Here is a 26285-nt window from a genome sequence, read left to right on the forward strand (position 1 = left end):
CCTCCATTGTCTTGAAGAGAAAAGGCCACGCAAGGCGGTCAAAAGCCTTCTCTGCATCTAGACTCAACACCAACGCCTGTTGCTTCGTCCGATTTGCCACATCCACCAGGTCTATGACCTTCCTGGTGTTGTCCTCCCCCTGACGGCAAGGGACAAAACCCACCTGGTCTTTATACACGAGTTGGGGCAACCATCGATTAAGCCTGGCCGCCAAGAGCTTGGTGAACATCTTCAAATCAGAGTTCAAAAGGGCTATTGGTCTATAATTAGCACAGTCCAATGGGTCCCTGGGTGGCTTGGGCAGGAGGATTAAATGGGAGTGTAGCATGGATGGAGGGATAGGGTCACCCTGAAGGAAAGAGTTAAACAAGGCGGCCATGTGTGGGAGGAGCTCCGCCGCAAACACCTTGTAATAAAAATAAGTAAAGCCGTCCGGGCCCGGTGACTTCCCGCAAGGCAGGGCTTCCAGAACTTGCTCCAGTTCCTCTGTAGTAATCTCTTCATTCAAAGCCGCGGCTGCTCCACAAGGCAGTGAAGGGAGCTCAAGGACCGAAAAATAGTCCCCAAGTGCCCCAGCCCCGCGCGAAGCCATGCCCGGGGGAACCGGAAGGTTATAAAGCTTGTTGTAGTAATTGAAAAAAATGTCAGCTATTGAAGCGGGGTGATAGTGGATAGTGCCCTTTTCGTCGCGCAGAGCCTGAGGGCATGAGGATGTAGCGCGCTCCTTAAGCTGCCTGGCGAGTAAGGTATGAGCCTTATTACTCCTTTCATAGTATCTTTGTTTGGAAAAGGTTAGCAATTTTTCTGCTCTGCCAATTGCCAAGTCTCTCAACTTTTCCCTAAGGCTGATGACTCTCCTAAGAATAGTCAGTGATGGGGCAGCCGCCAGTCTCCCCTCCTGTAGCTTAAGATGGGCCGTTATAAAGTCCCGCTGGCTTGTGGCATTTTTTTTAGCCCTGGCGCCCTCTCTAATGCATAGTCCCCTCATCACTGCCTTGTGAGCTTCCCAGAGTGTTGCCGGCGACGTGACCGTGCCCGTGTTCAACTGAAAGAATTCGACCAGTTGCTTATTTAAAAAGGCCCTAGTGTCGGGATTTTTGATCAGAGATTCATTAAGGCGCCAATGCTGAGGCCTAGGTCGAGGACCATCTTTCTTGAAGTCCATTATGAGTGGGGAATGGTCTGACCACGTAATGGATCCCATTTCCACCCTCTCAAGACGCCCCAGCAGCTGTGAGTCAATGAAAAAATAGTCTATTCTGGTGTGCGTCTGATGCGGATGCGAGTAGAAGGAAAAGGCCTTCTCTCCCGAGTGGTCCCTCCTCCAAGCGTCGTATAAAGCCCCTGATCTAATGAGCCTACGAAAGTCCCGGGACAAATTTTTCAAAGCACCCGATGGAGGGTGTCCACCCACAGAGAGTCTGTCGGCCACCTCCGAAAAAGGGATGTTAAAGTCTCCCCCCAACACCGTAGAGGCCGGTGCCAGTCCGCCTATCAGATCGAGTATTTTCTTAAGAAAGCGTATCTGCCCTTCATTAGGTGCATAAATGTTGGCCAGTATGTGCGGGGATCCCCCCAGTTGGCCCTCCAGAATCACATATCTACCCTCTGGATCACAGTGAGAACCCTTAATTTGTAGAGGACAACTGGAGGATATTAAAATAGCAACTCCCCCCCTCTTGGAGCTCGAGTAAGCCGAGTAATGGATGGGAAAGCGGTGGGATGCAAATTTGAAAGTGTTTGATTCCACAAAATGTGTTTCTTGGATAAAGGCTATGTCTGCACCTGATGTTTTCAGTTCCTGTAGCAGCAATTTCCTCTTACGGGGTGAATTCAGACCTTTTACGTTAAGAGAGATAATGCGGGTCATATCTAAAACTTACAAGCAAGAAAAAGCTAATGGCACACCTATACCGTCGGGGGCATGACTTCCCCTGTGAAGCCGGCCAGAGGTGACGGTCCATACGACAAAGGGCCGCAGCTCCCAGGGACTCTAGAAGGGGTGGTACCTGAAAGGACACATAAGGAAAAAACATCGGGGAGGGGGGAAGACAAGGACAAACATAGAAATGAACATGAATTAAGAACATTAACCAAAATGCATAAACCTTAGGCATAGATTCCCGGGGGGTCAACCCGGAAGGGAGAGACCTAGAGGGAGGTTCCCCAACCCGTCTGGGCTAAGAGAGCCACCCACCTCACTCCCCAGTAGCCCTCCCACGGGGGTCAGTCCAGTGGGCACGGTCCCGTGCCAAAAGGAAACAAGGGAAAAAAACCCCAAAAAACCTCAACCACTAACTCCAAGTAAGGGGACCGGGCTCCCGCCAACCCCCCTACCCCCCACGGCATCATTGTGGCTACAGCCCCCCCCCTTATGCAGCTCAACAGACCCAGAGGGCCGCAGATGACACAATGGACAGTCAGAGGCTTGCTGTAGAGAGAGTCACAGTATCACAAAGCATGCTCAGCCACTGGAACTCAGAGGGTATAAGAAATAGGCACCAACCAGGTTAAGAAGTGTCCTCAACGGTGAGCCGGGGAGGGGAGAGACCCGCGGCCCCTACCTCCTCTCCCCCCCAAAGCCCCACGCCCTCCACCCCTCACCTTGGACCACACGGGAGGGGGCGGCCCTTCCAACCTTTGCAAGTCCCAATCTGGGATACAGACCGCTGGAATGGCCAGTGCTTCACAGAACAGAGTGGTATCTGCTGAAGTGCGAAGGGTCGCCGATTTACCCCCTCTGCGCGCTGTTAGTGCAAACGGGTAACCCCAGCGGTATGGAACCTGGTGCTCCTTCAGGCTCGTGAGGAGGGGTTTGAGGTGCCGCCTTTTCTGGAGTGTGATGCGAGAAAGATCCGGGAAAAGCTGGATTTCCTTGCCATTGAACACAGGTGCCGTGCGCCTCATTCTAGCCTTAGCCATGATCAGTTCTTTGGTGGAGAAGTCATGAATGCAACAAATGATGTCCCGGGGTTGGGTGGATAAATTCTTCGGCTGTAAAGCCCTGTGTGCCCTGTCCAGCTTGATGATGTTAGAAGGGGGAGCGTCCAACACTTCATTAAAGATGGATTGTAGTATGGAGTTTGTGTCCTCGGGCCCATCTGACTCTGGGACCCCCCTCACACGGACATTGCAACGGCGTCCTCTGTTATCGAGATCCTCTATGTGAGACTGCATATCCTCCATAATTTTTTGTTGCGATGTTGCCAGTTTGTGTAATTCTGATACATGGGATCTGGTGATGTCATGCTCTTCCTCCAGGGATTCAATTCTGCCAGACAATTGCTGCAAATCTCTCCTCACTTCAGCTATTTCTGACCTGCAAGTTGCTTTAACCTCATGTATGAGGCATTGAAAGTCCTCTTTAGAAGGAAGTTTACTTATGAAATCATGCATGTCCTTATAGGAGGTGTCTGGCCCTTTAAGGTGAGCACCTGCAGTAATAGACGCTGGAGTTTTAGTCTGGTGCTGGGGAGGTTGATCTCCACACCTAGGCCCAGAGGGGGGAAGCAGGCTGCTCTGTTCCCTGATATTACCAGCTGTGGCTGCAGTCCCTTCTTCTCCTGGCAGTGGGGAGGGCTGCCCCCCGACCTCCACCTTATCTCCCACCGCCACTATGTGCTCCTGGGCCTGCTGCTGCTGTGCCTGAGGATCCGATGTAGTGCAGGGCTGCTGAGCCAAGGCATCCCCTGTTGCAACTGCTGCAGGGACTCCTCCACTCCCCCCTGTGTCCCCGCTCACCCACTCCTCCTTCTCTTGCTGCTTAGCAGGCCGGGCCGGTGCCTCCATTTCCCCTCCATGCTCTTGGAAAGATGGCGTCCGGGCCTCCCCTGGACCCTGTTCCAGGCCCAAGAAAGTATCCAGCGCCGTGGTGTGCAGCGGGGGGGCCACCGATGCCTGCTGCGATGGTTTAATCCTCCGTGGTCCCATCCTGAGAGCCGGTGAGTAGGTTTGTGCTTATGATAAGTGCTGTTTAGCTGAGGGTCAACAGGAGCTCCTCTTCCCCACGTCCACTCAGCTCAGCATCCTGGACACGCCCCCAATTATGGCGTATTTTTGAATGTGCTTGATGCAAATCTAGCTGTGAAGTGTACAACTGGGGCACAACTGCTGCCACTGAAGGGGTGGGTGTGTGTGGGGCCCAATTTTTGGAAAAAAGGGAGACTCCGCTTGGAGTCACCTTGCGGTGTTTTACATGATTTTAGAAGGGCGTGCCATGCCTATATCTGTGTGTCCTCCACTTTTTCCTTGTCCTGCTCTTTTGTTTTCGCATGAGTATATGTCCTTGTCACTTTCCCATGTGTTTGTGTTGTGTTGTGAGTTGTTTGTCACCTTTTGGACACCTTTGAGGGTGTTTTCTAGGTGTTTTTATGTGTTTGTGAATGCCTGCCATTGTTTCCTATGCGGTTCGAGTTCGGTTCGTCGAACGTTCGACGAACCGAACTCGAACGGGACCTCCGTTCGGCGAACCGACCTCGAGCCGAACCGGGACCGGTTCACTCATCTCTATTCTGGAGTGGCCATCAGAAAGACCTGATCTCAATCCTATTAAAAATTTATGGGCAATATTAAAAAGGCAGGTGTGATGAAGGCGACCTACAAACATGGCTTAGTTACACCAGTTCTGTCAGGAGGAATGGGCCCAAATTCCTACCAACTATTGTGACAAGCTTGTGGAAGGATATCAAAAACGATTGACCCAAGTCATACAGTTTAAGGGCAATGGTACCAAATACTAATGAAATGTATGTAAAGTTTTGACTTGGCAGAAAGTAATAAAAATGCCTTAAACATTCTCTCTCATTGTTCTGGCATTTGGCAAATATAAATAATGTTAGTTCCTAACTGACCTAAAATGGGAAAGGTTTATTCTGATTTCATAATGAAAAAGACAAGGACCACCCACGGATCTCATATTAAACAAATGGGCAACAACTCCCAAAAACATACATTAGAAACTCAGGAAGAAAGGCGTCTTTAAATTTTGCCAAGAGTAGACATAGTATCCTAATAAGCAACACCATATTATTATTATTATTATTATTAATAAAAATAATAATAATATTATGGTGTTGCTTATTAGGATACTATGTCTACTCTTGGCAACATTTAAAGACTCCTTTCTTCCTGAGTTTCTAATGTATGATTTCATGTAAGATAGTGAGAGAAACATACATACAATACAGTCATATGAAAAAGTTTGGGCACCCCTATTAATGTTAACCTTTTTTCTTTATAACAATTTGGGTTTTTGCAACAGCTATTTCAGTTTCATATATCTAATAACTGATGGACTGAGTAATATTTCTGGATTTAAATGAGGTTTATTGTACTAACAGAAAATGTGCAATCCGCATATAAACAAAATTTGACCTGTGCAAAAGTATGGGCACCTCAACATAAAAGTGACATTAATATTTTGTAGATCCTCCTTTTGCAAAAATAGCAGCCTCTAGTCGCTTCCTGTAACTTGTAATGAGTTTCTGGATCCTGGATGAAGGTATATTTGACCATTCCTGTTTACAAAACAATTCCAGTTCAGTTAAGTTTGATGGTCAACGAGCATGGACAGCACGCTTCAAATCATCCCACAGATTTTCAATGATATTCAGGTCTGGGGCCTGGAAGGCCTTTCCAGAACTTTGTAATTGTTCCTTTGCATGAATGCCTGAGTAGATTTGGAGCGGTGTTTTGGATCATTGTCTTGCTGAAATATCCATCCCCTGCGTTACTTCAACTTCGTCACTGATTCTTGCACATTATTGTCAAGAATCTGCTGATACTGAGTTGAATCCATGCGACCCTCAACTTTAACAAATTTCCCGGTGCCGGCATTGGCCACACAGCCCCAAAGCATGATGGAACCTCCACCAAATTTTACTGTGGGTAGCAAGTGCTTTTCTTGGAATGCCGTGTTTTTTTGCCTCCATGCATAACGCCTTTTTGTATGACCAAACAACTCAATCTTTGTTTCATCAGTCCACAGGACCTTCTTCCAAAATGTAACTGGCTTGTCCAAATGTGCTTTTGCATACCTCAGGTGACTCTGTTTGTGGCGTGCTTGCAGAAACGGCTTCTTTCGCATCACTCTCCCATACAGCTTCTCCTTGTGCAACGTGCGCTGTATTGTTGACCGATGCACATTGACACCATCTGCAGCAAGATGATACTGCAGGTCTTTGGAGGTGGTCTGTGGATTGTCCTTGACTGTTCTCGCCATTCTTCTTCTCTGCCTTTCTGATATTTTTCTTGGCCTGCCACTTCTGGGCTTAACAAGAACTGTACCTGTGTTCTTCCATTTCCTTACTATATTCCTCATAGTGGAAACTGACAGTTTAAATCTCTGAGACAACTTTTTGTATCCTTCCCCAGAACAACTATGTTGAATAATCTTTGTTTTCAGATCATTTGAGAGTTGTTTTGAGGAGCCCATGACGCCACTCTTCATAGGAGATTCAAATAGGAGAACAACTTGCAAGTGGCCACCTTAAATACCTTTTCTCATGATTGGATACACCTGCCTATGAAGTTCAAAGCTCAATGAGGTTACAAAACTAATTTAGTGCTTTAGTAAGTCAGTAAAAAGTAGTTAGGAGTGTTCAAATCAAGAAATTGATAAGGGTGCCCATACTTTTGCACCGGTCAAATTTTGTTTAAATGCGGATTGCACATTTTCTGTTAGTACAATAAACCTCATTTCAATCCAGAAATATTACTCAGTCCATCAGTTATTAGATATATGAAACTGAAATAGCTGTTGCAAAAACCCAAATTGTTATAAAGAAAAAAGGTTAAAATTAATAGGGGTGCCCAAACATTTTCATATGACTGTATGTGTCTTTTTAGATAGTGTATATAAATTTCTGGATTCAAGTGTGTGTGTGTGTGTGTGTGTGTGTGTGTGTGTGTGTGTGTGTGTGTGTGTGTGTGTGTGTGTGTGTGTGTGTGTAGCTCTGGCAAAAATTAAGAGACCACTGCAACATTTTCAGTTTTTCTGATTTTCCTCGTTTATAGGTATATTTTTGAGTAAAATTCAAATTGTTCTTTTATTCTATAAACTACTGACAACATGTCTCTGAATTTCCAAGCAATACATTTTGTATTTATTTTCTGAAAATGAGAAATGGTCAAAATAACAAAACAATGCATTGCTTTCAGACCTCAAATAATGCAAAGAAAACAAGTTCATAATCATTTAGAAACAATACTAATAATGTTTTAACTCATGAAGAGTTCAGAAATCAATATTTTGTGGAATAACCATGAATTTTAATTACATCTTTCATGCCTCTTGGCAAGCTTTCCACCAGTCATTCACACTCCTTTTGGGTGACCTTATGCCACTCCTGGTGCAAAAATTGAAGTAGTTCTTCTTTGTTTGATGTCTTATGACTAGCCATCTTCTTCTTGATTACATTCCATAGGTTTTCAATGGGGTTCAGGTCTGGAGATTGGGCTGGCCATGACAGGGTTTTGATATGGTGGTACTTCATCTACACATTGATTGACCAAGCTGTGTGGCATGGCCATTGTCCTGCTGAAGAAAAACAATTCTCAGAGTTTGGGAACATTGTTTGAGCAGAAGGAAGCAACTTTTTTTCCAGGATAACCTTATATGTGGCTTGATTCATACATCCTTCGCAAAGTTTAATGTTTGCAAAGTTGACATTATTGCTATGTAATCTGAAGCCAGCATGTTGTAAGAGTTAACTTGAAGTTTACAACCAGCAGTCTCTTATCTCAAAGTCTGCTTTTTTTTACCTGCAGTGTTAGTTTAAGCCTCTTAACTTTATCATTAGTGGGTCTGAGGAGTGCTTGAGCTATAGTCCGACTCCCCCCCCCCCACTTCCTGTGATTAGCAGCTTCTGTCTATGGAAATGTACACTGAAAGCCTGGTGTAGGCTGGGGCAGCTCCCAGAGATCTGCTACATATGAAAAATAAAATCTTTCCTTGGGTCAGAATGGCTCCAGCTACTTATCTATGTTATGCATCATTAGATTCAGAATCTCTTGGCCTACATCATGCTGCTCTTAGATGAGGTAGCAAAACCTGCTGACAGACTCCCTTTAATAAACCTGGATGTCATTTTGATAAGTATGAGGGGTGCAGTTTTTCAAATGGTGTCACTTTTGGGTATTTTCTGTCACATTGGTCCATCAAAGTCACTTGAAATGTGATGTGGTCCCTAAAAAATTGATTTACGAAATTTTGTTGGAAAAATAAGAAATTGCTGACAAACTTTTAAGCCTTCTAACGTCATAACAAAAAAAAAAAATGTTTAAAAAGCTATGCTGATGTAAAGTAGACATGTGGAACACCACTGTTAAATCTACTCTCATAAAATCGTTTTATTAAATTTCATAAATGTTAAAACAGAACAAATGTATTGTTCTTTTCATTCAGCATATTTAAGATCACAAAAGATATGAACATAAAGTGCAGGTGTCAGACAAACAATACCCTCGCCCGAGGAAAGTCTCAGACAATGTTTCTGAAAGAAGATAACGTGAGAGCGTTGGTAAGTCACTGTCAGGGTAATGCTGATAGATATACACTGTGACTCTCTCCCTTGGTTATGGTTAGATATCTTCACTAGTTAGTAAGCCTATATTTCTGCTGGAGGTGTATGTCAGCCTCACCGTCCTAGCTACCCTCTGCGGGGGCAACCACCACCAAAAATAAAGTGATTTAGAGTGAAGTACATACAAATAGAACCATAGACAACAAAGACACAATGCGTTAGATGTCCAGGGTTCTTCCGTTTGATAGGATTTCCCTATTTAAGAAGTACTGGATAAGTTAGGTTAAAGCTCAGAGATCCACTTAGCTTGTGGACCCCCCCAGCTCTCCACAAGCTTCTTTCAGAAACATTGTCTGAGACTTTCCTCGGGCGAGGGTATTGTTTGTCTGACATCTGCACTTTATGTTCATATCTTTTGTGATCTTAAATATGCTGAATGAAAAGAACAATACATTTGTTCTGTTTTAACATTTATGAAATTTAATAAAACGATTTTATGAGAGTAGATTTAACAGTGGTGTTCTTAGTAAAATTACTACCTCTATAAATATTTTCTCAGTGGTTTGAGAAAGTAGACATGTGGGAAATGTTATTTAATAACCATTTTGTGTGATCTGGCTTTAACGTATACAAATTAAAAGTTAGAAAATTGCTAAATTTTACATTTTTTGTAAATTTTTTGATTTTTTCATAAATAATCACAAAAACTATTAACCAAAATATCCCACTACCATGAAGTACAACATGTCATGAAAAAAACAATCTCAGAATCACTGGGATATGTTGAAGCGTTCCAGAGTTATTATCTCATAAAGTGACACTGGTCAGAATTGAAAAAACTGGCCTGGTCAAGAAGGTGAAAACCAGGCTCTGGCACCAAATTGTAAATAAAAAAATATATAAATGAGTGCTTCTTTAAGCTCTTAACAACAGATGAAGTACTGGGTACGTCATAGATCGTGTCAGGTAATCGCTGCAGCCGGCATTTGAACAGCTGACATGTGCTGCTATCAGGCACAAGTGGATTCATTACCCACTCATGCCTATTAACCCCTTACAGCGCGCTGTGAAAATGTGACAGTGCGATGTAACAGTGGGCCGCAGTAAGCGTTCACTTACCTGGCGCTATCGGAAGTCGCCTGATGTGATCACGTGGATCTGTTGGCTGCCATGGTAGCACAGGGTCATGTGAGGAATCTTGTAGCTATCATGAGTCAGTTGCTCTCACAGTCGGCAGACAGCCTTGTGTGAGAGGAGTAATAATAACGAATAACGTTTGGAACACCATTCTAAGTCTGAACTGGGTGCAAAAAACCTAAAAAAACATCACTATGGGGAGATAAGGTATGCACACCAGTGACTATGTAAGGGGAATACATGGAATAGCAGAAACTGCTGTGTGAATACTGACTTGAAAAATTCAATAGCTATGTGTAAAAGTGAAAATGTGAAAAATGGAATCTGCATCACTGCCATGAACATATGAATCAAGAGAAATTTAGCTACTGAATTGATCAATGCAATAGAGCCCCAACACTACGCCAAAGTATTTCTCTACGTTGGGGTCCCTAGCTTGTGTGTGTCCTCTCATGCAGTTGTGCATACCTTATCTCCCCATAGTGATGTTTTTTTAGGTTTTTTGCACCCAGTTCAGACTTAGAATGGTGTTCCAAACGTTATTCGTTATTGTTAGTAGTTTTTCGTTTGTGAACCCTCCCCACCACACCTGTTGCCAATCCATACAATACGCATAAATAGCCTGGGTCTCAGCTTCCCATACACGGTAAGTTTTTTAACTGCATGAGAGGACACACACAAGCTAGGGACCCCAACGTAGAGAAATACTTTGGCGTAGTGTTGGGGCTCTATTGCATTGATCAATTCAGTAGCTAAATTTCTCTTGATTCATATGTTCATGGCAGTGATGCAGATTCCATTTTTCACATTTTCACTTTTACACATAGCTATTGAATTTTTCAAGTCAGTATTCACACAGCAGTTTCTGCTATTCCATGTATTCCCCTTACATAGTCACTGGTGTGCATACCTTATCTCCCCATTGTGTGAGAGGAGAGCTGCTTTTGTGCAGCTCAGAGCAATGCTGCTCTGATCTGCAGGAAAAAATGAGCGATTAGACTGCTGATCGTTATAGTCCCCTAAGGGGGCTAGTAAATAAAAAAAAAAATAAAAAAAATAAAAGTTCAAATCACCCCCCATTCGCCCCATTGAAAATTAAAGGGTTGAAAAATATACACATATTTGGTATTGCTGCGTTCAGAAATGCCCAATCTATCAAAATATAAAATCAATTAATCTGATCAGTAAGCGGCATATCAACCAAAAAAATCCAAACGCCAAAATTACGTTTTTTGGTCACCGCGAATTTTGCACAAAATGCAATAACAGGCTATCAAAATGGCACTCCTGCGCAAAATGGTACCGTCAAAAATGTCAGTTCCAGATGTAAAAAACAAGCCATCACTGAGCCATAGATCACAAATAATGAGAACGCTACAGATCGTGGCAAATGGGGCAAAACGTGCGCTTTTTTTTTTTACAATTTTTAACCCCTTAGATAAAAGTAAACCTATACATGTTTGGTGTCTATGAACTCGTACTGACCTGAGACATCACACCAACACATCAATTTTACCACATAGTGAACAGTGGGAATAATTATCCCAAAAACAATCATGCAATCGCACTTTTTTTGCAATTTGTTTTGCACTTGGAATTTTTTTGCCGTTTTCCAGTACACTATATGGTAAAACTAAATGGTTTCATTTAAAAGTAGACCTTGTCCCGCAAAAAATAAGCCCTTATATGGCAAGGTTGATGGAAAAATAAAAAAGTTACGGCTCTCGGGGAGCTGAAAAAAAAAATGGAAAATCGCCTGGGGTGATGGGAATAAAAAAAATTGTCTGGTGATGACTTATTGATCAGTGAGAGACCGATATATGGAACCCACAGTAATTACTAGAATGAGGAATTTTATCCCTGACAAGGTTTTTTTCCTTCCCGTTAGAATGGGGCAGCTGTCTGCTGCTCCATTCATTTATTTTAGGGCTCTTGCACCCTGCGCTGTACTTTTTCACACAGTCCATTCTGACAGGATAAAAGTGACCCATCTTGGATAAAAATTCCATGTTCTGCTGTTCGTTCTAGATCACAGCAGATACCACCATTAAATAAGTTATCACCCATCATCTGGATAAGTGATAACTTATTTTCATTGGACAACTGCTTTAATTACACTTATTAAATCATAACCCTAATTAAAAAGTATAACAACCTCTTTATTTTCTGAAGTGATTTACAAAAAAAAGCATGTCAAACACAAAAAGACAAAAAAAAAATACGTGGACTGTCAAATATTATATACAGCCTGGCAAGCTGTTTTCAGCTGCACTCTAAAATGCTAACAATGAATAAGGGAACTCTGGTATTGCATTACTACTATACACGTCTAGGTTTTTAACCCAGATAGAGGCATTTCAGTTAGAGTATATTGAGTTATACCTTGTCGTGGTACCGGGCTCCCATGCATTGGCCAATACTTAAGTTAAATATCTCTTTTTTCAAATATTCCCATAGCAGTAATGCAATACCAGAGTTCTCTTATTCATTGTTAGCATTTTAGAGTGCAGCTGTATGGGTTTTGTTGTTATATTGTGTTTTCAGCTAGCACCTGTTCACACCGTGCGGGTCAGTCTTTTTGATATATCTGGGCATCAAAAAGGAACAAAAATTGGGAGTTTATGACCCTTAAATAATTGCAACAGTATAGGTAAAACACATACTCAAGCTGTTAATAATTTAGTAAATTTTATTCATCACAAAATTTCTAAAAACAGTTCATTGTATCAAACATACTGAGTGCATAATCAAAAACCATAATTAAATGCTTTTTGATATATCTGTAGTGCATTTCTTTCTGATTGAGCACTCCACCCTGTAACCAGGCTGTGTTCATTCCCCTTTATAACTGCATCCTAGCTGCCCAGACATATAGCTTTTTATCCCAAGTAGAGGCATTTGAGTTAGGGACCCGGTATATTGAGATATACCTTGTCATTGGTTACCGGGCTCACATGGGCCAATACATAAGCTAAATATATCTCTTTTCAAATATTCCTATAGCAGTAATGCATTACCAGAGTTCCCTTATTCATTGTTAGCATTTTAGAGTGCAGCTGTATGTGTTTTATAGTTATATTGTGTTTTCAGCTAGCACCTGTTCAAACCTGTTGGATGTGCAGGTGACTCTTTTTGATATATCTGGTGGAGATGTGACACCATTTTTACAGTACCCCACTTACCACATTGTGGCACATTTTATCTTAGATTTTAGTTGGGTCATTGTCAATATAATATTGTTAATATAAAGATGTTTGTGGACAGTTATCTAATATAATCTAATAATATAATAACAGTGCTGCAATGTCTAAATAAAACAACTATATGGTTAACTTTATGATTCATGGTGGTCCCAAGCTTTGGGTACCAGGTCATTGGTGGTGCCACGATCAGCACTATTGCTTGATAGGACCTGTGTGTCTGCATAGGTCATATATTCACACATGTATTTTTGGTCAGTACTTCATAAAGTATTTGTATGCCAAAACCAGTAGTATCTCTAAAACACGCAACAGGTGTAAATCTTTCAATTCTAGTTTTTCTCTGTAAGATCTACTTCTGGCTTTGGCATATAAACACTGATGTAACAATACATCAGTGTTTATCAGTGTGAATGAGGCCTAAGGCTGACTATAGACGCATTTTAAAATGTTTTCAAAGGCAATTTACAGTTAGATAACAAACCTCTATTATGGTAAAATTAAGATATAATGCTGAAATATTTTCACAGATTTGTACCTCCAAGTGATATAAACAGAAAAATAGTGGCGTCTATAAAACAAGGTAAGTTTCAAACTTGTGCTAATGCATTTTGGTTGTAGAAATAAAATTATATTTTGCAGATAAATAGTTCAATGTGTCCTTTTTAGGGGAAATCACAGAACTGCAGAAATATATGGAATATAAGTATGCTTTAGATGAAGCTGATGAAAAAGGCTGGTTTCCTATACATGAAGCCGTTGTCCAACCAGTCCGTCAGATAACAGAAATCATCCTTGATGGTAAGTTTCTATAAGATTCAGAAAGATCCAAATAATTGTGATGTATAATGTTCTATTAAATACATTTTTAGATGTCACAAACAGATCTTAAAATGAAGCTTCATTCATTTTTAGTCTATGTCCCCGTTATACGACACATCTATAACCATGCTCAAATTTGGCACAGTATGCCACTGCTCATGATTGTAACATAATTATTCCTTTACAACTAATTGTACATGTAGCTCAGATATTACTATACTGTTTTTGAAATAGAATATTAAAAGGATATCCCTTTAACAAAGTATATGTTAATCAATTGATCTTAAAATAATAGGTTCAACAATTGGATGTGTTAAAAAAATATTCCTGTGCTGAGATAATGTCTTATAAATGTACAGCTGCTATGTACTGTGTAATGGCTGTGTCTGACTGTTCAACAAGATGGTCTGAACATACCACAGTTCCTGGCTAGGGGAGAAAGAATAAGTGATTATACATACAACATAGCAGAGGCTTGCAGCTGATGCTTTTTGTGAAGTAAAACATTTCCCTGCATATTTTATCACATGAGCAAGTCTCTGCTGCATCTCCAGTGCCCTGAGCTTATCGTAAATCATGATTTTTTTATGTGCTCAGAGTTCTGGAAACAAGTTAGAAACATTCGCTCATGTGATAAAAAAAGCAGGAAAATGTTTTACTTCACAGAAAGCAGCAGCTGCAAGCCACTGCTGTGTTGTATGTATAGTCACTTATTCTTCCTTCCTTGGCCAGGAGCTGTGGTATGTTTAGATCATTTTCCTGGACGGTCAGACACGGCCATTACACAGGTCATAGCAGGATGACATTTATAAATGTCTCACAACAGGAAGATTTTTTTAGTACATCCAATTGTGGAACCTTTTACAATTCCAAGATCTATTGATTAAAATGTACTGTTCATGGGCTCATTTTTTTTTCCCTAATTCCTTTATGATGAAGCTTTATTTGAGTATTCCAGGAGCAGGATTCGGAAAAGCAGTGTCATCAGGGGGCAGAGTCTGTTGCAGTGACCTCAGCCTCCACCCCTGATGACACTTGGTGTGAGAATCGACTACTGCAACCTCCTGCTCTCTGGCCTCCCTTCCAACACTCTTGCACCCCTCCAATCTATCCTAAACTCTGCAGCCCGCTTAATCCACCTCTCCCCTCGCTACTCCCCAGCCTCGCCACTCTGCCAATCCCTTCACTGGCTTCCCATCGCCCAACGACTCCAGTTCAAAACATTAACCATGACATACAAAGCCATGCACAACCTGTCTCCTCCCTACATCTGTGACCTAGTCTCCCGGTACCTACCTGCACGCAACCTTAGATCCTCACAAGATCTCCTTCTCTGCTCCTCTCTTATCTCCTCTTCCCACAATCGTGTACAAGATTTCTCCCGTGCATCCCCCATACTCTGGAACGCTCTACCTCAGCACATCAGACTCTCCACGACCGTGGAAAGCTTCAAGAGGAACCTCAAGACCCACCTCTTCCAACAAGCCTACAACCTACAATAGCCTTCAGCCCAGTAGACCACTGCGCAACCAGCTCTGTCCTCACCTATTGTACCATCACCCATTCCCTGTAGACTGTGAGCCCTCGCGGGCAGGGTCCTCTCTCCTCCTATACCAGTCTGTCTTGTACTGTTAATGATTGTTGTACGTATACCCTCTTTCACTTGTAAAGCGCCATGGAATAAATGGCGCTATAATAATAAATAATAATAATAATAATAATCATCAGTGACGCTCATTTCAGGGCCTGAGCTAGTACAAGCTTAACATGTACTGTATGATGTGCACAATGACTTTATGCTCTCTGTTGTGAGCTCAGATCAGCAGTAACGACCGGTGTCAGAATATCCGGCGTTCAGAGACTAGTCTTGAGACGATGTCTTCCTTGGTTACCAGCGCTGCATCTATCCCATTCTGACCCATCTGGCAGGTTGTCTACTTTGCCAGCTCACACTGTATGGTTCAGTGCTTCTTTTCCAATATAAAAGTTTATAAGAGCCAAAATGAGTCTCCATAGACTTAATGACTTCCACTTCACACATAAACTCTTTTGTGAGCTGATTAGACTGTTTTTAGGTCATGTGGATCAGAAGAGGACCACAGTGGCACTGGAAACTGGGAAACATGACAATAGATAAGTATGTAAACCCCTTCACAACATATAATGTATATTTACCTCATATGTTGTGTCCCTGGCTTTGGTGTGGGCTCTCATATTGAGCTCCCATCTTTCCCTGCAAATGACAGCTGCTTTAATCAGCCATTTTGTGCATCTAACAGCCACGAGTCGATAGGAGATCCACCTGCTGCTGTTAACTAGTTAAATATTGCTGTCAATCTCTAACAGCTGAATTTAACACGTGCCGGTAGGGGGGCACATCATTCCCCTGCTCGAGGTGCCGATGCCGATGGGTTGTCATGATAGCCAGGGATCAACTGATTACCCCTGTATCTGTCAAGACGATCCTCCTGTGAACTCTGACTGTGAGCCAGCATTCATAGGAGACCATGGTTTATGCTATACAGAGCACTGCTCTGCATAGCAGAAGCAATTGGTCGATTGCAGCTGCAAGTCTCCTAAGGGGACTAGTAAAAACAGAAAAATGTTTATAAAAAAGTTTTTAAAAATATGAAAAAATAAAAAACACATGTTCAAATCACCTCCCCCTTCACTTGTCGGTCCTGAGCACGCCAGTACAGTGAGTGTATACAGTGCAATGGCAGGGCGACAAGGTCCGGTCCCATGCTGTTATGTGACTGGAGCATGGGACCCGGAAGTTGCCGCACTGCCATTGTACTGTATCAAACCGTCAAAAAGCCTCGCGATCCGCCGCCGCCCTCCTCCATCTGCCACCGCTCTCCCCGATCTGCTGCCCACACCCCCACCTCTCACCCCAGTGATCGGCTGCCCGCCCCCTCCCCCTCGTGATCGGCTGCCCACCCCCTCCCCTTCCCCCCGTGATGTGCTCCCCGCTCCCCCCACCTGTCACCCCCGTGATGTGCGCTCCCTCACCTGTCACCCCCGTCATGTGCGCTCCCTCACCTGTCACCCCCGTGATGTGCGCTCCCTCACCTGTCACCCCCGTGATGTGCGCTCCCTCACCTTTCACCCCCGTGATGTGTGCTCCCTCACCTTTCACCCCCGTGATGTGTGCTCCCTCACCTGTCACCCCGGGATGTGTGTTCCCTCACCTGTCACCCCCCGTGATGTTTGCTCCCTCCCCTGTCACCCCCTTGATGTGTGCTCCCCTGTCACCCCCGTGATCTGTGCTCCCTCACCTGTCACCCCTGTGATCTGTGCTCCCTCACCTGTCACCCCGTGATCTGTGCTCCCTCACCTGTCACCCCCGTAATCTGCTGTCTGCTCTCCCCCCGTGCTCTCACCCCCGTGATCTGTGCTCTGCTCACCTGTCACCCCCGTGATCTGCTGCCCGCTCTCCGCTCACATGTCACCCTCATGATCTGCGCTCCCTCTCCCACCTCTCACTCTCCCCGATCTGCTGCCTCCTTCATCTCCTGTGATCCTGTTGCCTAGATCCATCCTGTAAGGTAACTATCCCCAATCTTACCTCTCACTCCCACTCCCCTTTCCCCCATACTCCTCTTTTCCCCATCCTCCGCCGCTCTTGCATCCACTGCGCCCTCTCCCATCCGCCGCCACCCTATCCCAGTTGCTGCCGACTCATATTCACAGATGCTCCCTTTATATGCCGCTGTTCATCCATCTGCTGCCCCCCCATCTTCTGCCGCCCCCCATCTGCTGCCCCTCCATCTGCTGCCCTTCCATCTACCGCCACCCCCCATCTGCTGCTGTTCTGATCCATCCTGTAAGTATTGTTCGTGGCTCTTTTCTAACTATCCCCAATCTCATCTCCCATTCCCTCCCCCCCTCCCCCACCTGCTTGCCGCCAAGTGCTGATCAGCTACGTGATTGGCTGATCAGGTACGTAATTGTTGCTCTATCTTTTGCTTTTTTTTGTGCACCCCAAATAAAAAAAAAAGACAAAACTTGAACAATTAGGTACCTGATCAGCAATCGTCCTGCAGTCGTACTCGACTTTGGACAGGACTTCTTTTTTCCATCCCACCTAGTCCCCCCCTTTTTGCAGAACATTCGTGCGTGCGCCCTGATTTTTTTTATGCAATGGGGGTCTAGTTTCCAAAATGGGGTCACATGTGGGGGAGCTCCACTGTTTCGGCACCTCAGGGGGTCTCCAAACACAACATGGAATACGCTAATTATTCCAGACAATTTTGCGTTTGAAAAGTCAAATGACGCTCCTTGCATTCCGAGCACTGCTGTGCGCCCAAACATTTGATTTCCACCACATATGAGGTATCTGTGTACTCAGGAGAAATTGCACCATACATTTTATGGTGCAATTTTTTCTAATACGCTTGTGAAGAAAAAGCTACCTGGTTGAAGTAACAATTTCGTGGTAAAAAATTTTTTTTTTATTTTCACTGCTCAACTTTATTAACTTTTGTGAAGCCCCCAGAGGTTCAAAGTGCTCAATAAACATCTAGATAAATTCCATGAGGGGTCTAGTTTCCAAAATGGGGTCACATGTGGGGGAGCTCCACTGTTTTGGCACCTCAGGGGGTCTCCAAACAACCCATGGAATATGCTAATTATCCCAGACAATTTTGCGTTTGAAAAGTCAAATGACGCTCCTTGCATTCCGAGCCCTGCTGTGCACCCAAACATTTGATTTCCACCACATGACATATGACGACATGAAAAAGATAAGTGACACATATATGGATTTGCTCCAAAAAACCGTCTTTGTCCTGGAGACTCAATAAATACCTGTAGATAATATATAGGTCCAGTTTCTTTCTCACTTAGGTTATTAGTATGCACAATCTCAGAAGTGTACAGTCCTACAAAAAATGAGAATAATCTAATGTGCAACAAAGTAGTGCAGCGGGGAAACAAAGAAACATTTGATATATACCTGTGGAAAAAAGCTCCTTTCAGAAGCGTTCCATATAATGGCCAGGTGTACTATTTACCTAGAGAAAGGAATAAATATGATCACAATAGTGATCTTCCTATCTTGCCATACATTCTATAAGAAGGATGTTATATACAAAAAATATATAGTATAATCCTTTGAGATGTCCTGTAAAGGGAAAAAACACCAAAGGTGTAAAAACATACCAGTAGCCGCTCCAGGGATAAACTCAACCTGCAAGGACACAAGGGTCCCGAGCGCCAAAGCACATCTATATCGCAGGGAGTCAGATGCTGTGTCCTGTCTTGTGCCCAGAAAGTGTGTGCCGGGTCCTATGGACATAGGTGGTTTAAACCTCCCGCGACCGGAAAGGAGCAGTATAAACGCCCGCCCTTCTTGCTGAGGATCCGTGACTGACAGATCACTTCAGCCAATCCTGTGATAGCGTCTGGATTGGTCATATATCCAAGATCAGCTTGAAGGAGGATTGAGGAGGGCGTACCACGTCACCAGGAATTGACGTGTCGCTAGTCAAAAACAACAGGGCAGAGCTGTAAGAGACAGCATGCATGAGTAAAGGGGCGGTATCAGATGGCCGGGAATGACGTATCGTAATGCACGATAGTGGGGCAGAGTCAGTCATTCATACAGGCTAGATTACTGTTCTTAGCACAGATAGAACTGTGGAGGGGGCGTGCCTAGTGGCCGAAAAGGGCGTTTAACTCATACAGAGCTAGAAAGAAGATTATAGAGGCAGTGCCCATCAGTGAGACAAGCCATATCGCTACAGTGCGGGCTGACATCATGTAAGATAAAACACGTGTGGACCTAGCCATGGAAACACAAATTCGAAACACTTGCAAAGAGGACATCTCATTAACATGGAATGGGGCAGAGCTGATATCGCACCACTAGCAATGTTTACTCAAATAACATCGCTTAAACTTAAACCAGTATCGGCGTCCTAGGAGCGATGCCTAGTTCAGCAGAACTGACATACTCAGAGTCGCAGGATAGCAAAGGATAACCAAAAAGTTCCTACATTCTTATAGTAAATGAAATGAGGTATTCACATGGGTATAATGGTCTCCCCATGGATTACAAAAGCATCCCAATAAAAAAGGGGGGATATAAGCAAAAAGAAGTATCATAAGAGGACAACAGTTGTATAGACATAGCATGTGTCCCCACAATTAATAATAGGGCACCACACATAAATGTAGTTGAATAGTATCAATTCTATAAATATAACCTATGTCCCCAGACTAGGAAAGGGGGGGGTGAGGGGGGAGGAAGGGGAGGGGGAAGGGGAGAGGGAGTGTGTGTCAGACCGTAACCCGGCGACCTATTTAGTTAACCCAATATATACAATAAAACCAAGAGAAAGCACCTACAGTGCCAAAGGTGCCAGGGGAAGGAGGAAAAAACGGGACGGGGATTCATTTGATACCAGGATGCTCCTGTCTTCCATACTAAAACAAGTGAAGTTAGATAAAACTGACGTAGCTCAGGTTTTCATTGAGTCCCCCTGGGGAGACTGAGTCAAGGAGAAATATCCACCTTGCCTCTCGCTGCAGAATTTTTTTGTCCCAGTTACCTCCACGTGCTGGTTTATTGACTTCAATCACTTGAAAAAAGATGACACCACTGTCTCCCTGATGGAACTGGTTTACGTGCCGTGCAATGGCTTTGTCTCTGTCATGACTAATGTCACCCAGATGTTCCCCTATCCTGACCCGCAGCTGCCTCCTGGTCTTACCAACATAGGCCAGGGGGCAACTGCAGGTACAGAGGTAGACCACTCCCTCCGTTCTGCAGTTGACAAAGTCTCTAATTCTAAACATTCTTCCAGTGCTTAGGTTGGAAAAATCCTTCCTCTGGTTGATGTGAAGGCAGTACATACACCTCCCACACCTGAATGTCCCCTGAGGTTTTCGATCTAGCCATGTATTTTCTCCTCTTGGGGGTACGAAGTGGCTATGGGTGAGATGGTCCTTAATAGATCTACCCCTTCTGAAGATAACACTAGGGTGTGGGGATATGTATTTACCCGCATCCATATCCGTTTTAAGAATAGGCCAGTGTCGTTTTAGAATTTCCATGACTTTAGGGTTTTGATCATCATAGGTGGTTATGAGCCTAATGATCTGGTCTTCTTCTCGTCTTTTTGTAGATTTTAGTATTTCCCTTCTCTGAGTAGATTGGGCAGATTTATATGCTGGTTCTAGGATCTGTGAGGGGTATCCCCTCCTACGAAACCTACTTTTCATATCCAAGGCTTTGGATTCAAAATCATGAAGTGACGAACACTTTCTTCTGAGGCGAAGGAACTGTCCCTTCGGTATACCTCTCTTCAGGGGGGCTGGGTGGTAACTCTCCCACCTGAGGAGGCTGTTGGTTGCCGTAGGTTTTCTATAGATCGTGGTGGACAAATTGCCACATATATCCCTTGAGATTTTTAGACCCAGAAAGGCCAGACAGTCCCTATCCATCTCATACGTGAATCTTAAGCCAATATTATTGGTATTGAGTTTTTCCAAGAATTGCACGAACAGGGATTCCGTGCCAGTCCAGAGGACGAGGACGTCATCAATATGCCACCCCCAGAATTGTATATGGGGGGAAAAAATGACATCCTCGAACACGTAGGTGTTCTCCCACCAGCCCAGGAACATGGTGGCGTACGTCGGGGCAGAGGGACTCCCCATCGCCGTGCCCCTGAGCTGGTGGTAAAATTTTCCTCCAAACACGAAGTAATTGTGTGTTAATATAAACCGTAATAGGTCCCCAATTAATTTGCTGTGTTCAAAGCACTGGGTCCCACGTGTAGAAAGATATGCATCGACTGCCTCTAAGCCCTGTTCGTGTGGGATGCTGCTATAGAGTTGTTCGACATCTATTGAAGCGAGTAATGTTCCAGGTTCAAGGATGATGCCATCCAATTTAGAGATCAGATCATTAGTGTCTCTTATGTACGAAGGTAGACTTATAACAAAGGGGCGTAGGACCGTATCCAGATAGATACTGGGATTTTGCCCAATTGCGTCTATCACAGACACAATGGGTCGGCCCCTGAGTGAATTAAGTCCCTTGTGCACTTTGGGAGTGGCGTAAAAGGTGGCTATGACTGGAAACTTTGGATAAAGAAACTCAAATTCTTTAACTGAGATGACTTTCGATTCTAGCGCTTTATTCAAAAGTACCTGTAGTTCTTGTAGGTAACTTAGAGTCGGATCTTTCAAAAGTATTTCATAAGTCGTTTCGTCTGACAGGTGCAACATGGTGCGGCTAACGATTCCAGCTAATTTTCTGTTCAAAAAGTCAAATGACGCTCCTTCCCTTCCGAGTCCTGCCGTGCGCCCAAACAGTGGTTTTTCGCCACATATGAGGTATCTGCGTGCTCAGAAGAAATTGCCCAACAAATTTTGGGGGTTCATTTAATCCTGTTACCCTTTGGAATATGCAATATTTGAGCCTAAATTAACATTTTTGTTGCAAAATGTAAAATGTTCATTTTTTTCCTTCCACATTGCTTTAGTTATTGTGAAGCACCTGAAGGGTTAATAACCTTCTTGAATGTGGTTTTGAGTAGCCTGAGGGGTGCCGTTTTTGGAATGGTGTCACTTTTGGGTGTTTTGTGTCATCGTAGACCTTTCAAAATCGCTTCAAATGTGATGTGGTCCCTAAAAAAGTGGCTTTGTAAATTTTGTTGTAAAAATGAGAAATTGCTCATAAACTTTGAACCCCTATAACTTCCTTAATTTTTTTTTTTACACAAAATTGTTCTGATGTAAAGTAGACATGTCGGAAATGTTATTTATTAATTATTTTGTGTCATATGTCTCGTTGGTTGAAGAGCATAAAAATTAAAAGTTTGAAAATTACAAAATTTACGCGAAATTTCCATTTTTTTCACAAAGAAACGCAAAAAATATCGGCCTAAATTTACCACTAACATGAAGCCCAATATGTCACTAAAAAACAGTCTCAGAATCACTGGGATCCGTTGAAGCGTTCCAGTGTTATAACCTCATACAGTGACACTGGTCAAAATTGCAAAAAGTGGCCTGGTCTTTAGGGTCAAAATAAGCTGGGGGGCTGAAGGGGTTAAATAAAATAAAACTATACATGTTTGGTGTCTATGTACTTCTATTGACCTGGAAAATCATACTGCCAGGTCAGTTTTATCATATAGTGAACGTGGCAAATAAAAAATCCAAAAACAGTTGTGGAATTGCCCTTTTTTGGCAATTTCACTGCATTTCATGTGTTCATGTTTTCATTAGGAAGAGGGGAGAAAGGCACTGACAGACACCCTGGCACCAGCTTATCACCTTGAGAACTAAAGTATCTGGTGATTACATTCAAACTCCCAATCCTTATCTCCCCAACATAAGGGAGATAAGGGGGATAAAGGTGGTGTCACACACAGCGACAGCGACGTCGCTGCTCCGTCACCATTTTCTGTGGCGTAGCAGCGACGTCCCGTCGCTGTGTGTGACATCCAGCAATGAGCTGGCCCCTGCTGTGAGGTCGCTGCTCGTTGCTGAATGTCCAGCTTCATTTTTTGGTCGTCGCTCTCCCGCTGTGATGCACACATCACTGTGTGTGACAGCGAGAGAGCGACGAAATGAAGTGAGCAGGGAGCAGGAGCCGGCATCTGGCAGCTGCGGTAAGCTGTAACCAGGGTAAACATCGGGTAACCAAGGGAAGACCTTTCTCTACCCGATATTTACCTTCGTTACTAGCGTGCCGGCTCCCTGCTCTCTGCACATGTAGCTGCAGTACACATTAGGTAATTAACCCGATGTATACTGTAGCTAGGAGTGCAGGGAGCCAGCGCTAAGCAGTGTGCGCGGCTCCCTGCTCTCTGCACATGTAGCTGCAGTACACATCGGGTAATTAACCCGATGTGTACTGTAGCTAGGAGTGAAGGGAGCCAGTGCTAAGCGCGGCTCTCTGCTCTCTGCACATGTAGCACAGCGACGCGTGCCGTTATGATCGCTGCTGCATCTGCTGTGTTTGACAGCTAAGCAGCGATCATAACAGCGACTTACGAGGTCGCTGTTGCGTCACAGAAAATGGTGACATAACAGCGACGTCATTGTCGCTGTCGCTATGTGTGAACCCAGCTTAAGTCAGGAGGTCTACTTACACATCAGGTGGTGTGACATCTGTATCAGTGACTGAACCTCTTGCTTCTGTTGCCAGATGGCACTGCGCTCTCTATGTTGCGTGGAAGTTGTAGTGTTGTGTCCTCTGGGATTCGTAGTCCCATCCATACTGGGAGAGTTAACTGCTGTCTGGTTTGTATGGGGCTGCAGGCTATTTAAGATCCTGAAATCCTGCTGTCCACTGCCATTTAGGGTGCGCTCACATGAACATATGACTTGTGCGAGTCTGGCATCGCATCACCCGGTGTGGCTGCACACTCTTTTGACAGGAGCATCTCAGCTGCATCCAGCCGACTCGCTCCTGTCTGAAGAGTGTGCGGCATTTGTATAATAGCTTTAATGGGAATCTGTCAGCAGTTTTTTGCTATCTCATCTGACAGCAACATATTACAGGCAAGGAGATTCTGAATCCAATGATGTAGTACACAGATTACTGACTGAAGCCATTCTCAAACAATCAAAGAATTTAGATTCAGGAACACAGCAGAGCTGTCCCACCCACATCAGTCTCTCAATAGAGATTGTGAATTGACTGTATGGTGCCAATCACAGCAAGGGCTGTGTCGGACTGCCTTAAATGTGAGTTACTAGTGTTGTAATGGTAATCACAAGGTAATAAACCTTTAGCTTACATAAACAATAGCACACACATTGATAAGAGAAGCACAGTTGCTTTTTGTTTTCAACTCTCACAGCATGCTGTCCTCAGCTTACATAGCAAAAATCTGCTGACAAATTCACTTTAATTGTTTTCTAATGTGTGCTGTTATTAATACCTACAGCTGTACATAAAGCACAGTGTGAACAGAGGACAAATGATGGAGAGACACCACTGACCCTTTCTACAAAGTCTGGATTGGTTGAAAATGTAAAAGCTCTTCTAGAAAAAGGCGTTTGGCCAAACACAAAGAATCGCAGAGGGGAATCTCCTCTTCTTTCTGGTATGGCTTGCCCCTATATCTTTATAAGTTTTACCTTTTATTGATCTTTCACTTAAGTATTAGGCAATTCCATTGATAACATCACCCTATTATGTACGCAAATACTTTGAGAAAAAGAAATAAGAATTCTTCCTGCTTTATCTTACCAGGATAAATATATTACTGTACCAACTTTAGAGTTGCCATTACCAGTTCCATCAACAGAATCCAGACACCAAAATTCTAGTAATGAAAAGACCACAGGAGATATCATGTGTCAGTTCCTCTCCTTTCTACTCAGATTGTATTAGCCCTTATTTTACAAAATTGAAGAATTACACTTTCTTGTGCCTGTTCTTCCCACTTACCCAAAACACTAAGTGATCCAGGAATAGTTGTATATTAGCTATATAGAAAAAGATTCACTAAAGGTGAGCAATAAATCTGATAACTTGTAAACATTTTTTTGTCTTAGTTTTTGACATTGACAACACATCACATGATTACATCAAAATCTATTCTTTAATTATTCTGCATTTCAGCTGTACGAATAGGAAGTTATGAAATTGTATCCCTTTTGATCAGTTACAATTGTACCATTAACCAGCCCTGTGTGAAGAGGTGGTCAGCAATACACGAAGCTGCAAAACAGGGACGCAAAGATATAATCTCTTTACTCGTAAAAAATGGTGCAAATATCAACCTTAGAGATGGTTTTGGTGTGACACCATTAGGAGTTGCTGGTGAATTTGGTCACTGTGATGTACTGGAACAACTAATACATAAAGGTATGTGAAATATATTAAAAATACAAATGACACTTCTATTTTCTAGTTTTGCAATAGAAATACTAAATCATTAACAAATACATATAATACTGGATCCGCTCTTCAAATTATTAACTCTATAGGCAATATAATAAAAGATTATCTATTAAAGCTAGTATAAACACTTCCAAAAGGTAGAGGAGAAAACAAGGGGATCTGCTACCTTGGATCTAATCCTTACAAACAGGGAGGAAATGGTTGAGGAGGTAAGGGTGGCTGGGACCCTGGGAAGCAGTGACCATGCTATCATAGAGTTTTGGATAACTGTAGGAGGAAGACCGGTGAAAACTCAGACTTCAAGGCTGGATTTCAGAAAGGCAGATTTTAAGGGACTCAAAAAGAGAATAGCAGGGATTCAATGGCCGTATGTCCTTAAGGACAGAAATGTCCAGGAAGGATAGGACATCTTGAAAAATGAGATTCTCAAAGCACAATCGTTAACAATCCCTAAAAGAGGGAAGAATAAGAAACATTTAAGGAAATCAGGTTGGATGAACACAGAACTTAAACAAATGCTAAAAAGGAAGAAAGAATTGTTTATTAAATAGAAAGAGGGAGGCATATCTAAAGAAGAATATAACACCGTCTGCAAAACCTGCAGGGCACACATCAGATTAGCCAAAGCTGATAATGAAATAAGGCTTGCAAGTGATGTCAAAAGCAATAAAAAAGGATTTTGGAGTTATGTCAAAAATAAAAGAAAAGTCAAAGATGTTATAGGAATTT

General features: G+C 43.2%; 1 protein-coding gene across 4 annotated transcripts in view; it reads left to right on the forward strand.

The window, feature by feature from the left end:
* The window catches only part of ASB15 (ankyrin repeat and SOCS box containing 15), a 147440-nt gene that overhangs the window by 73966 nt on the left and 47189 nt on the right, over window positions 1–26285 (forward strand). For 3 of the 4 annotated variants that reach the window (XM_075342532.1, XM_075342533.1, XM_075342535.1), the window contains 4 exons: window positions 13390–13442; window positions 13529–13660; window positions 24595–24753; window positions 25275–25520. In XM_075342532.1, the coding sequence (XP_075198647.1) occupies window positions 13390–13442; window positions 13529–13660; window positions 24595–24753; window positions 25275–25520 (590 nt within the window). The remainder of the gene's footprint in view (window positions 1–13389; window positions 13443–13528; window positions 13661–24594; window positions 24754–25274; window positions 25521–26285) is intronic. The other variant, XM_075342534.1, reaches the window with a different exon arrangement.

This window comes from Anomaloglossus baeobatrachus, chromosome 4, assembly GCF_048569485.1.
Source record: "Anomaloglossus baeobatrachus isolate aAnoBae1 chromosome 4, aAnoBae1.hap1, whole genome shotgun sequence".
In the NCBI taxonomy this organism is placed as follows: domain Eukaryota; kingdom Metazoa; phylum Chordata; class Amphibia; order Anura; family Aromobatidae; genus Anomaloglossus; species Anomaloglossus baeobatrachus.